The 14,988-nt window shown below is 43.1% G+C and overlaps 1 protein-coding gene across 1 annotated transcript in view; it reads left to right on the top strand.

The window, feature by feature from the left end:
- The window catches only part of LOC144762175 (solute carrier family 22 member 7-like), a 133,737-nt gene extending 119,153 nt beyond the window's left edge, over positions 1–14,584 (top strand). Inside the window, exon 8 of the mRNA XM_078647334.1 lies at positions 14,406–14,584. Coding sequence (XP_078503460.1) covers positions 14,406–14,584 — 179 coding nt within the window. The remainder of the gene's footprint in view (positions 1–14,405) is intronic.
- The last annotated feature ends 404 nt before the right edge of the window (positions 14,585–14,988 follow it).

Genomic DNA, 14,988 nt, shown 5'->3' with positions numbered 1-14,988 from the left:
CATCACTTCCTCTTCGATTAATTTCTTTACAATTGAAAGTTGAGTGGTCCTGATCTCAACACTTCTAACTTGCCCCCTCTTGATTATATTTTATTGTGAAGTACTCTTATGCCTTTGGACTGTCCTCCACCAACTGAGGACTTGGATGCAGATTATTCCCCCTTTCCCATAATAGTAATAAGGAGGTTTGCTTGAATATGCCTGTGCAAAACAACGCCAACACCACTTGCAAGATGTGCATGATAAGCCAATGCCTGCCTTTTTTCAACTATTTGATCCAATCTTTCAACGCCACTTTCTGACGTTTACTGTTTTCTTACAGTAGTCATAGTTACTGCTCATTTTTATGCTCACCAGTATGCTTACAATCACACCACCTTGAATTAACTATCCTTGCTCACGTGTGCACTATTATACATGGGTGGCACTTATCAATTCAATGGAGTCTTTGACCCTCCTGATAAAATAGACATTGTGTGCTTGCCTCTGTCCAGGAATGCGTGCCAATCCAGGGTAAAACACAGGTTGGCTGTTGCTCTGATACCCGATTCGGGTCAAGTTTGCGCTATAAAAAACTCTGCAAAAAAAAAAAACAAGCATGAAAAAATGAGAAAAAGAGGAAAATGTCTACAAATCAAAAGCTCATCACTTTCTTTCACCTGCTTATCATCTATTAGGACATGTCCCTAAGAGGTGCAACAATTTGGGCTATTTGTAACTAAACAATGACTAGGCATTCAGCACAAATATATTAGAAGAAACTCACATTTGCTGTAATATCTCGCTCAAAAGGGACTGGCACTCAGTACCCTTTCCCCCTTCAATCACATCCATAATGAAGCACTAGAGGCATAAAACAGCCTGCAGGGCTTCAACCAATGTATCTTCCTACAGTCCAATAAGCCGGTCCGTGCCAACCTGTGAACGCTACTAGGCAGCGAAAGAGGTCCTTGGTTAAAACGTACCATAAACATCCCTGTGAAATGCATGATCTGATTAGCGACCACATATTTTATCTGATTAAACTGACTGAAAAATGGGTTGGTGACAACACAGTAAACCATTTCAAGGGCCTTTATTCAGCTTTCAAGATGATCTACAAGAAGAGAGAACAAAGGACAGGAATCCGGTTGTGATAGTATTCTCTCAAAAACCGATGCTGCATAGAAATACCTAAAGCGCACTACACAGCCGTCAAATGCAGAGAATCCATGTGTTTAACACCTCCAAATACATCTTTTATAGTATTAATTTGCTTTTAGGATATGACAGATCATTCTTACGCAGTCTACTTGTCGTGAGGTTAAATAGGGCCATGCACATACACTCCTATTTTTCATGTTCATGTTTAAATTGAACATCTTTTTAGACGATATCTTTAGCACATTTTGTTTTTGTACTTGCAGGCAAGACTGTACACAAATAGTGTTCTGCTTACAAACACATTTCTTCAAAGGCGCATACTATCATACACTTTGTTCAATGGCAAAGTACACTGCGCAAACTGCCCTTGTTTGTTGTTTTCTGTTTGACGGCAGCTCTGGGTTGGTAGAATCAAAAATGACAAGGGGACTGGAGTTCAGGTACAGAACCAATGGGTACAGGTTTCATTATATAAGCTGCACCAAGCCTTTGGTAGCAGAGGAGTATTTCTATCGATTGTCCTTATCACCCTCTGCCTGAGTTCCAGCCCAGCTGAATCTCACCAGTATCCTGAGAGGGACGGCGGCCTGTTCTACACCAGACTGACTTCCAGATGAAATACGTGCAAAGATAAATGGGGAGTTAGACCACTCTCAGGTATCTGGCAGAATTACATTTCCCGTATGCTCTCTAGGATAGGCAGTATTAGGTTAGAGTACGTAGACATTTATTCATATAAATCATCCAATAACTATAATGGTGGAATTATTATCATTTTTACCAATCTCATAATGCTGGTTACTTTGCTTTGTTTTATTCTACTAATCATTGCACCTCACATATTTTACATAAGAATTCTATTGCTTCAATAAAAGTTTGAAATTTCAATTTGTGTATTTCTTGTGTTCCCCTTTGGGCATGTCTGAGATAACAATGATAGGGTAGATCTGTTTCCAAAGTTTCCTTGGGTTAATCAGGGTCATCATGTTCTGAGGTTGCAGAGACCATCCGGTACCTTTTTATGCACAGATGGGGCACTGAGAACAAGGTCAACATATTCTGATGGTAAGAGCGAGCATAGACCCCCAAGGTTTTGATGCTTATGTTGCCCCAACGCACAGTCTTACTGAAATAGTAGGAACCGTACAACAGAGTTGGACATAGGCAGAAAAGAGTTATAGAAATTCTACATCACTATCACATTAAACAACTGCAAACTTCAGACCCTCCTTCTGCACTTAGAAATATCTATCAAAGTATAACAACTACATGGGATGGACTGGTATCTGTTAATTTGGGAAGAAAAACAAAAACTGCCTGATGCCTAATAAAAAATTACTCAACAAGGATTTTCGAGAGCTTAATAGATCTTTTCACACTTTGGAATGTAATTAGAACAAACTCAGTTCAGATACTGTTAAGACTAAATGGAAAACACATATAAGGGACTCCAGAAAGCCATCAATTGAAGGAAATCTTCAAGGCGTCCATAAGGGATCAACCAGAAACCCATTGATATTCAAATATTCTTATTCTACTATTCAAATCAAAAGTAGCAAAAATTGTAGACTCTAAAAATTCTGATCCATTGGCATCTGATTACCACTGCTTTATCCATCAACAACAAGTTAGCATTCTTGATTCTTTCAAACTTCTGAACTTGGGTGAAACTTAGAACTAGCTCATAAAATTCAAAGAAGTTTAGCCCCCCATTTAGAGCCTTGTACAGCATTGCTCATACCCCAGTTCCTCCTATCTAGCTGATGTTATCATAAATGGAGTTAATTCTTCAATGTCAATGTGTAAGTGCTAGACCTTAAAAAAACGTGCAGGTTTCATAAGGAGCTATGGTAGTTGTACAATCATACTTATGAAATTACACTCCAAAAAGATACCTTTCCATTAAGATTGTATTCAAATGCTTCCTTATTTAGATATCAACTGCAATATATTTTGAAAAATTGCTTTTCATACATAACAGTCAGATAATTAAATTGGTATCTTTTTTTCCAAGGATATTATTCCATACAACCTGATTTTCCAAGATTATTCCATACATTGTTGTCTGACCAAAATAAATGCCAAAATTAGTACAGTCTTCTCTTAGAAAATGTTTTTTAAATCAAGTTATGTTCAGCTCGTGGTTTTCAGCTAACACATGCTTCACCGCTCTACACACAGGAGCAGCCCATGCATGTAAGATCAGTAGGGCTGGGTTGGGGGGAGATTCAACAGACGACCTTGAGGGAAAATGTAATAAATAATTAATTTTCCCTTGTCACCGTCTGTTGACCCCCTCTCCCCCCCACCGCTCCTACCTGCACGGGACACAGCTGTTTGCTCACCACTTCTTCAGGGCTGATATAAAACGAAAACACAAACACTATTTACACGCATAATACAACACTCCAGAATATTCTTCTGCAGGCTTCAATAACTGTGTAGTGCGGCTATTGTCTGTGTTTATTTCCCGAACATTACAAGTCCTAATATATCTCTCTTTATTTTGGATATTTGGGGGATACTACCCACAAAAAATAATTCACGGCTGATAAATCCTTACCAATAGCACGGTGTATATGGTGTCACTTGCCATACGTTCCTTGAGAATATACCTCCTTTGAAATCAAAAGATCCCCAAGTAAATAGGCAAAGTTCTAGATGAAAAGGTTGCAAAATAATAGAGGTAAAAATAAAGTAGATCCTATTCAATTATCATTTAGATGGTGCCTCATACAAAGGTTATCCTTCTAAAAGAACAATATCCATCCTTTTCCAATTTGCTTAGTATTCTTGGCTGACTAGGTACAATACACTCACCTGGAATCCCATGAAGTTGGACACAGTAAAATTCACCCTAATCTATTAACCGATAATAATCACTCTAATGTTCCCACTCACCCTCAGAAATAGAGCTGAAAAACTTGACCACTGTTGGTTGTGGGTGATTTCTCCAATTTAAGAATTTCCATGAACACTCTATTCTTAATTCATTACCTTGTGAAAAATGAAAAATATCTATTGCACTGCTCAAAACTGGCAGAGAGATCTACTGAAAACTGAAAACTCAAACTAGCAACACACACATTACAGTACTCTTGATCTCCGATGTGTCCTTCAGATAATGTATTGCAATTTGATATCATTTTCAAGGTGGAAAGCTTAATCAGTAATTTTTCTAACATATTAAATGATTGTGATGTAATCTTAAAGTGTTACAAATGTGGATTTAATGCAAAACACAAATACCATCATCTTGATCTAGATTTCAGCTTAATATCACTCACATTTACTGCCCCAAACATCAAAATACGTTCACATGCCAAAACCAATTAAAGCTGTAGTTTCCACCTGCATCTGATACAAAACATCTATGATCGAAAGCTGCACATTTTAATATGTCTTCACAACCTTGGACCCAAACATAATATCACCTTATGCTCTCATTATGAAACCACAAAAGGAAAAAGAGATTTTGAGAGGCTGGCTCAGTATATGATGTACACCTATGTAAGTGGACACCTTGCACTGATCAGACATTATTTATGGTGATTTTAGTAGTCTTAGACAACCTTAAAGCTCTCTAAGTGGTAGCTGTGGAGAGTAGCCTTCAGGCTTAGTCCCGAAGGAGTGTAAAGCAGCTTGTTTTACCTGTAGATAATCTTATAAGTAGAGATTAAATGAAAAATAACCACACAGTGTAATTATAAAAATATGGATTTTGTTATAAGACACTTACTAACCCATTTAGATATCTCCTAGCCAGAGATACATACAATACACACAATACCTTTCAATAGAAACAGTTAAGTAGCACAGAATACACAGTGGTCACCAGAGGGTGACTAAACCAATGCCGGGGACACAAGGAACCACCCAAGGTGAGTATCTAGGAGCCCCACTGAGGTTTTGTGTGGTATAGGAACACAACCATGTTCTCCGTACCAATCAGCAGTCGCAGTTGTAATTTTAAAGAAAGAGGACCCGTCCCAGTGGACCTTGAAGAAACCCCGTAGAGGACAAGAGGTTGGAGAGCCACCCCACCCGTGGATAACCTAGGAACCAGGTTAACTGCACCAGGGAAACAGGGTACAAAGGTGTGAAGTGGCGTCAGAACCGCCGTCGAACCCAATGGACGACTTCAGAAAGATGCAGATGCTGGAGAAGGTGAAAGTGTCCTGTGGAAGCCAAAGGTGGATTCAAGATGTGAAGCACCTGCAAGCAGAGGGAACAGAGTCTATGGCACTTAGGAGTGACCAGGAGGCAAGGAAGATGAATTCCCTCCGATGTCGGGTGTTGCAGGAGGGCTGACGGTGACCTTGGAACTGCAGCTGTGTGGACCAGATGACACTGTGAAAGACCAGGAGCAGTACAGGAGGTTTCCCACATTGGATGTGGAGAGTTGAGGGGTCAGTGTCCAGCAGGAGCACCAACAAGTCTTGCAACTGCAACCAACGTGGAAGTAGAAGAAGGTGCAATGTCGGGACCAGCAATGTCCAGGAGACTCACCACAAACAGGGGAGTAAGGGCAGGCCCTGAGCAATCAGGGGAGCCCAAAAGAATTCAAAGGTGACCCCCAATAGGACCCTCAGGCCGAAGGCACTGGAGTCATAAGAGGACCTCGAGCAGATCAATAAGGAATCAGGCCCACAATGCAAGTGATCCAGTGAGGATGAAGATCGTGGTCACTGGAGATGCTTGAGGATAGGGCAACTCGGAGCTCAAAGATCTTGGTGGAAGGAAGCGAACAAGCCTTTTTTTTTTTGCAGAGTTTTATATAGCGCGAACTAGAACCAAACCGAGTCAGTTATCAGAGCGCTTTACATAGCACCAGTTACGTTACATGAGGACACACTTTCATTTTAGGCACAGGGAGATTAAGTGATTTGCCCAGAATCACAGGGGGGTTTTGGCGTCGTTACCGAGACTCGAACCCAGATCCCCAGGTCCGAGTTCAAGCGCCTTAGCTGTTAGGCCAACCCCTCTCCCAACTGCAAGTTGAGGTGGTGTACAGTGGCTTGATTCCTGCTACTCTGACGAGGGATACTGGCCTCAAACTTGGTGAGAGGACAGGGCAGGCCTGAGGGATGTGGAGAACCACCACCTGTGTAGCTGAGCCTTTAGGAGTCCTTGGGAACACAGGATCAGCAGAACGGTCAGCTTAGTTGCAGTGCCTGAAGAGGCGGGGACATTTCTTCAGATGTTTTGGATGCCCATAGGCCTTGGAAGGTTTCCTGTATCAAGCACAGGCACGTATGGTACAGCAGACGAGCAGGGCGACGAGATCAGGAGCTGCAGGATTCTTCCCGGTTGTAGCTTTGATGCCCTGAGCGAAGTCCAGCAAAGGCCAGAGTACCCAGACGGTCGAAGTTGAAGTGGTGTCTGAATTGTATTTTGCCCCACGATCAATCTAGGGACCCACCAACAGGTAATCCCTTAAATCCCCTCAGGAAAATAGGTTAAGATGATACAGGGGTCCCTCCCTAAGGTGGAGCTGGACAAGGGGGAGGATACTCCCCTGTCCTTTGTATAGTTTCACACCAGAGCGATACCCAACAGCTTCCTGAACTGTTTTGAGTTGGACTATGCATCGAGGGCACCAAATGTGCCCTGCATGCAGACTATGTGGCGCTGGCACGCGATCCCACCCTGCCCCAATACACTAAACCTGTCGGGGAAGTGGCCACACCTCCCTGTGACAGGATTCCTATTATTCTGCCTTCCCCTGCTTGAGCTTGGCTCAGCAGCAGGAGGGCAGAATCATGTCTCTGGTCGGAATCAGCCATGTTGTGCTGTCCGAGTCTAGAAGACTGGTATCGAGAGCACTGAGGGCCTAACTGAGGGCCTTTACAGTGCTTGGACTCATACCTCCCACACCGTTTATGGTGTGGGGTTTTGATTCCAACATGTTTGATACCAAATACAACAGAATTATATGTTATATGGCTGTCTCACTTACAACCGGGAGAATGGACTCCAAAGGCTGTAGGGGTGTCCTGCTCATGCAGGGGCACCCTCACACTTGGAACCTAGCACCCTGCCTTCAGAATTGAAAAGGCCTGTGGTAGGGGTGACTTATAGGGTTTAAGTGCATTAATCATAGATATAGGAAAAGCTATATCTTTTGTAAGTGGTGCTAGCACCAGCTTACACAGGCTACAATGGCAGTCCTGTAGCTTAGTGATAGTTTGAATGGTCTCCCATAGGTGGCAATAATACATGCTTCTGTCTGGAGGACCTCTGGGGTACCTATGCCCTGGGTGCCTTTAGTACCATATACTAGGGACTGATAAGGATACCCCAGTATCCAATCTGGGATGTACCTAAATACTTACCATAACAATTTAGGGGAGAAAGCAGAGAGACTGGGGTCCTGATTAGCAGGATCTCAGTCAGAATTGTCAGAAACAGCATTACATCAAGCAAAAAGAGGGCTTAGCCATAAAAGCAGACCCTTCTTTCCTACAGAGACCATTTTTAAATTGAAGCGTTTCTAATGTCCTGAACCCGGACTCAAACCCTAGTAAATCAGATTGCTCACCATGCGCCTCACCCACTATGTTGCCTTCCAATACAGTTATCCCCAGATAAAAACATTATATCACCTAATGCTCATTTTTGGTTTTCACAGTCAAAAAACAAAAGGAAAACTTTCTTTAATTTAAAATGTAAATTGCCTTCTTAAAGCAACAAAAGCAAAATCCCAGCCACACAAAATATCAGCATGCAATGCTAGGCAGCAGTTATCAGTCATGTTGAAACCGCAAAGATACGCATCCATAGTAAGAGCAGAAAGCTTCTAAACCAAAACAAGAGTTACTCTGTACATAAATGGATAGATAACCTGTCATGTACAGAGCCATTTCACCACACTAGTTCAGTTATGATAAAGGTAGAAATCATAATCTACAATGCAATCCTTCAGATATAGATTCAACCTATGATAATGGCGATTCTATGATTCTGGTGCTGTTGGACCTATCTGCGGCGTTCGACACAGTCTCCCATAACATCTTGACTAAAAGATTGGTAGAGGTTGGGTTAAGGAAAACAGCCTTACAATGGGTGATGAGCTTTCTATCTGATCGCTTTCAGAGTGTCAATCTAGGCCCGTACCAATCGGCCCCCTCAAAGTTGTCCAAGGGAGTTCCTCAGGGCTCATGCTTGAGCCCTACATCCTTTCATTTAGGCATTTCAACATTTTAAAGGAAAACCTTCCCATTAGTTATGCATTAACATTTTATTCATGAAGTAACCTCTTCCCGCTGTAGGAATAAACAATTCGTTAAGTGTAGGTCAAACATTTCCTTAAATATGAAACATCATATTAGAGGCAACCTTAGCTGTGCATAACTCTTCTCCCATATTGGGAGCAAAACATCTCTTAAATAAATAAATGATGTATCATAACTGACTGTAGGTCAAAGTTATCATTCTCCTTACGCAGGGGAAAGACCTCCTGAAAAGTCAATGTAAAACATTTCATTACACCAACATTACCCCATACAACAGGTACAACAGTTAAAATAGGATGGTTAGTAAACCAGGGTACCCTCTCAGTAAATAGGAACACCCCTTCCAATAGTTTCCCGCCGGCTCTCAAAGATTGCAGCACCAAACAGGGTTAACATTTCCTTTCACAGATAAACATTTCCTCATGAAAAGGAAAGCATTTCATAAATTTTTATTCCCAATGTACACCCCTGCAAAGTCAGTTCATTTCATTAGTCATAAACTAACAAGGTAGTTAATGACCAGTTTCACTTGGGGGGAATAACCATCCCATTACCCAAACTACACAGCTGCTGGTGCATGAATGAGTAGTAAATTGCTCCTATTAATCAGGGAACGTCCCCATAAGGTAAAGGAAAAACATTCATCAACAATGCAGCCCAACTAAATAACTATTTTACTGTAAGAGTAAACGTTCCCACAGCAGAGGACCAACAGTGATCTGCGTGGGCCCAGTCCCCATGCCTGAAGGCTTCTGTAATTAATCAGGGTCAATGGGACCCAGTCTCCAGTTTTTCTTAAGAGAAGACCGATTCCGAGGCCAACTTCCCTCCCAGGGCTTTACCTTGTGGGCTTTGGGCCTATCAGGCCCCTTGCGGAGGCTTCCTGCGTCCTCATGGAGAAGGCTCGTACTCCTTCCCGCCCCTCCAATGTGCAGGGGGCTAGACAGGGGAGGCCTGCGCCGCTCCGGCACTCTTCTGGGGCCTCCCTGCAGCTCCGGCGCGGCTCCGTTCTTCTGGGGGATTCCCCCAAGCTGCGGGTCGGGTCCCGGTGGCGGCGACCAACCACTATGGGGCAGAGGCGGGGGCGCGGCCGATGACGCGGCTCGCGTCCCCCGTCACGTGATGCAGGGCCTGGTTTCGGCCTGCTTTCAACGCGGCGGCCTAACTCAGCTTCCAGAGTCCGCCGTGGAGATCTCGTCAGTCGGGCCGGTGGGGGCGGCGGTGAACACCGCGCTGGCTCCGCGGACTGCTTTCCGGACAGCGGTGGCCCTCCCTCGGCACCGGGGGCCGCCAGGGCAATGCTAGCGCTTCTGTGAGGCGCTACAGGTAAGCGCTTGGCGGGGCTGTCACGGTGCTAACAGGCTAGTCGGCCGGACGGCTCAGCAGCGCTTCACAGGGGCCCCAAGTTACTCACAGCAGGCGAGCGCTGGGGCACGAGGGATCAGCGTGTCACAGCGGTACGCAGGGGTAAATAGAGGTGCTTGGCAATTTCCTTCACAGCGCTCCTCAGGGGCACAGGATACGGCGCTTTTCAGGACACACAGTCTCTAGTGCTGAAAAGAGGAACAGAACACATCGCTTTACACAGGCACTGTTCCCAGCGCTTAGGAGACACTTCAGTTGGGCACTCTCCTCAGGACAGTCCAGCCATTCAGCCAATTCAGTCAGGGGGGAGTTAACCAGGTGCAGCACAGTCCAAACAGCACAGGGATCCAGCACTTGGGTAGTTTCAGCAATAGCGCTACACCGGTAGTTTAGTTAAGGTGTAGGCAGATCACAGGACAAGCAGGACAAGCCACATGACAGTGACAGGTTGGTAAAGGGGACTCAGGTGGCGTCAGGAAGCGCAGGGGAGTGTCTCAGCGCAAATACCTGGTCAATCCCTTCTTAGTTCTGTGTGAAGAAAAATTCCTTCTTGGCGCTTCAGGTTTCTTGTGCCCTTGGTTTAGTTTCTTATTTTCTTGGTTCCTTTGGTCTCTTGTTTCCTTGAAGGGGGTTAAGTTGGTGGCTGGTGTTAGTTCTCCTCAGCCAATCCCCTCAAGTGGTCCCTGGGGGTTCCCTTCCGCTGGGCTAGGTCAGGGGGGATTTACAGGAGTCCTCAATACTTGTAAGGCAGCACTCTAAGCCCTATCACTTCCAGTATCATAGTCCCTGACTAGGCCCCTCTGCCTAAACTCCTGTGTAGGTTCTTCCCCAGGTCTCCCCTCAGTCACTCTGCCAGGAAGGTTTCCCTCCCTTTCCTTATAAACTGCCAGTTGACAGTTGGTAGTGGCAGTTGGTGTCACCTCACCTCTTCCAGAAGGTTCCAGAGGCTTCCAGGAGGTTCCACCATTCTACCTGTGGGCAGGCTGGCAGGCTAAGATGGATACATTGTTTGGAGGGTTCCAGCCAGGCCCTGGCCACTAGAATGCGCCCACTAAACCACGCTGCAGCAGCAGTGGTCAGTGGCAGCCATGTTAGGGGTATAAGTCACCTGCACCTTAACATCAGTTTCACAGTACACAGGGCTTTCCTCACTACACAAGGCCTATACATTGTTGTTACCATGAGGGCATTCTAAATTAAAAGGGGAATAAAAGGCGAAAATTTTTGGGGAAAGGGCCAAGTCTCACAGTATGTGAGAAGCTGTATATGAGAGAGAGTTTGGTGTACGTCATGTATGTGTCAGTGAGAACGCGTTATGCGTATATGCGACTGCGAGTGGGGTGTATAAGACAAGTGTCAGATAGACTGATATGTTTGTGTATGTGAGGGAGCATGGTGTTTGTGGAGGGTTGTGGGTTTGTGTGAGTAAGTGTGATGTTTGTAGAGGAGTGTGTGTTTGTATGTGAAGGAGTGATGTTTGCGAAGTGTGGGGTTATTTGTGAGGGAATGTGATTTTTGTGGAGTTCATGTGTGAGGGAGTGTGATGTTTTTGGGTTTGTATGGGAGGGAGTGAGATGCTTGTGTATTGTGGGGTTCATATGTGAGGGAGTGATGTCTGTGGAGTGTGGGGTTATTTGTGAGGGAATGTGATCTTTGTGGAGTGTGGTGTTCATGTGTGAGGGAGTGTGATGTTTGTGGGTTTGTGTGTGAGGGAGTGAAATGTTTGAGGAGCGTAGGGTTAGTATGTGAGGGAGTGATGTTTGTGGAGGTGTGTGAGGTTGTATGTGAGGGAGTGAAATGTTTGAGGAGCATAGGGTTAGTATGTGAGGGAGTGATGTTTGTGGAGGTGTGTGAGGTTGTATGTGAGGGAGTGAAATGTTTGAGGAGCGTAGGGTTAGTATGTGAGGGAGTGATGTTTGTGGAGGTGTGTGAGGTTGTATGTGAGGGAGTGTGATATTTGTGCAGTGTGAGGTTCTCATGTGAGGGAGTGAGATGCTTGTGTAGTGTGGGGTTTGTATGTGAGGGAGTGATGTTTGTGGCGTGTGGGGTTATTTGTGAGGGAATGTGATCTTTGTGGAATATGGGGTTCGCATGTGAGGGATTTATGTTTTTGAGGGATGAGGTTAGTATATGAGGGAGTGATGTATGTGTGATTGTATGTGAGGCAGCATGATATTCTTGGAAGTGTGGGTTTGTATGAGAGGGCACAAACACCACCAGCGGTCGGTGCACGCTTTCACCGGGCACAAACTCCACCAGCCGCCAGTGCACGCTTCCACCACACACACACCCAGACGTCAGCGCATGCTTTCACCAGGCACACACACACCACCAGCCGTCAGTGCACGCTTCCACCAAGCACACACACCCCCAGCCAGCAGTGCACACTTCCACCAGGCAAACACACAACCAGCCATCAGTGCACAATTCCTACAGGCACACACACCATCAGTGCACACATCAATTGTTAACGCATCCACAATTAACTTTTATAGCAATCGCAGTATGGCACACTTTACCTTTAAACATGTCAGTGCACGCTTTTCCACCAGGCGCACACACCACCAGCTTTCAGTGCGTGCTTCCAGACACACACACCATCATCCGTCAGTGCACGCATTGCCACCAGGTGCATAAACAAGCACTTTGTACTTATAGTCCATGCTTATGAGAAACAAGGCTGACAGTCCCTTTTACTGCCAGCCTTGGTCATCGTAAGCAAGGACTGTACGTTAAAAGTGCGAGTTTATGCACCGATTGCATGTTTTAAAAACAAATGAATAAAAGGCATTGTCATTTACAATGCCAATAGCTCAAACTTTAATAATGCGAGACCTATTGTATTGTAAATGCTTGTTTGTTATTGCATGGTTTCCACCTACCAGGATTTACACTTTTTGTTCCTTCACATACTGTGTGCTTATTGCTTATGTTTGAAAGGTAAGACAAGTAACGTACTTGTGCAGTCGCGCACTGTTCACTCGGTGTGAAACACCTAAGTTAATAATTCAAATAAAAATCCAGCACAAATTTGCAATTCATAGTCTTTAGTGTATGTCATTATCTAAATCTCATGACATTCAAAAATAAATGCATTTAAACTGTGAGTAATAATCAATCACTGATCATTTCATCATATTATAATCATAGTACATTATATGTATTTTTTTGAACAGTTGTAAAATTCAACATATCCATCACAATTTGTATTTCATTCCCAATGCATTTCGGTACCATTATGCTACCTTCTTCAGGGACCAATCTGAAAAAAATGAATAAATGAAATTTGATTTAAGGTGCCCATGGTAGTCTGTGTTGTAGTATTCATGTAAATGTATCAACTGACGGTACCAACTAATTCGATCAACATACCTGTATGTGATGATATGTCGCTATGCAATCTAGAAAAACAAAGTGTAGCTAAATATAATGTCGCTTGAAAAACACTGTTGGAATCTAAAGCATCATAGTCATATATGGTAATATATTTGCTGTCAGCTTACCAAAATCGCCGCAATAAAAGCTGTTATACAACTGTAAGAGATAGAATGTATGCCATAATCAATATCAAACTTTGTCAAAAATTTGGGGATCTACAGGGCAATCTCTCGCTAAAAAAACGACATACCTGTATGAATGTGCTCGGGGTTTTCACTCTGTTTAGAAACAAATGCCACAATCACTATGCGGAATGTCTATAAACACGCTCGCCAATTATAACAAACAACCTGTTAAACCACGTACCTTGTGTGATGTATATCCGTCGAAAACCTACAAGGCACAAAAGTCCAAACGCAACTCGCTCAATAGCTGACTCAAGCAATGAACAATGTAATGAAACTGTATCGACCGATGCTTATGTTTGGCACAATGGAAAAAGAAAGCGAGTGTAATCTCGGAGAACAAGTTTCCATTACTTCTAGACCAGTCTCACTCAGTGTTGTGTCCTTCCACACTCAGTGGCCATTGCTCTTTATTTGTCAATATTTAGTACTTTCGTTATTGTTTCTCATTGGGTATCCTGCAAGGTTGTGCTGCTATCACACATCATTGCTGGCATACACTCGCCTATGAATTGCATATGCCTCCGTCACTCACTCACTCATCCAACCATTTACTCATTCTCACACCCTGCCACGCCATTACAAATAAATTTGACAATCAATGAAGAAACACTTTCACTTGGAAATTGGCCATGCATGTTCAATTGACAATGCTTCTTTTGTATATACATCCTCTTCAATCATAGCTTCCACTATGCCCGAAGAAAAACATTCAAGCATCTCCTGACCATTCTTCTTCACAAACCATACTTTTGCTTTTCCTTTTTGATTGCACTCTTAAATGCATGACCTTGTTTCTCCTTTTCCAACTTTCATAATCCGCTGGACCACTGGCCATATCACCGTCTTCATCCTCCAGCTCCAACTTTAGAGTTATGTTTATACTTTAGAGACTTCTTAAAATGACAAAAAAAAGTCTTGAGGTAGTTTGTCGTATTTAAAGTATAGCGTGCAGTCACTAGTACTTACAGAGCGTATATTTTTTTAGGAGGATGACACGACTTTCTAAGTCTGTAAAGAGTCCCAAAAATGTTGCAAAGTGATTCTAGTTTGTTCAGTAGTTATCTGAAAGTAAATTCTATGTTACTTTGTTTTACAGCACCTCTGGTTAAGATAAAACAGGCTTTAACAAAGCTGAATCAAGAGACTACTCAGATGGACATTAGAGTTGGTGTGGTGGAACATACATTGCTCCAGTCGAAGCTGAAGGAAAAATCAAACATGACTCGAGATATGCACGCGACTAGTATCCCAGAATCTTCATTAGGGGTGTACTAATTTAACTTATGCAAATAAAATTATAATATTTTTTGGAGTTGTAAACATGTTTACCTTTGTCTAAGTATTTATGCAGCATTTGTAAACCTTTAAATCTGTTCAAAAGTATATTTGTGCTTTCATTTATAATGTCATTTTCCATTGAACGCCAGGGGTTCCAAATGTTTTGAAATTGTTTGTAATCAATATGTGCCCAAGACACAATGATTTTTTGTTAAATCCATCAAATTCATAAATCTGTTCCAGGCACAGGAAAGAACCTACCAACATGTTTTTTTTCAAATTGAACTTTATGAATCTAACCCTATGTAAATACTTTAGGTCAGCTATTTCAAATATTTTTTATAACCTCCTAATAAAATATAGAAAAACCTTGTTTTGCTTTATTTCTCAAGATCATTCAT

This window comes from Lissotriton helveticus, chromosome 6, assembly GCF_964261635.1.
Source record: "Lissotriton helveticus chromosome 6, aLisHel1.1, whole genome shotgun sequence".
Lineage (NCBI taxonomy): Eukaryota > Metazoa > Chordata > Amphibia > Caudata > Salamandridae > Lissotriton > Lissotriton helveticus.
Note: the sequence above shows the minus strand (reverse complement) of the source record. Positions and strands in the feature narration are given on the sequence as shown.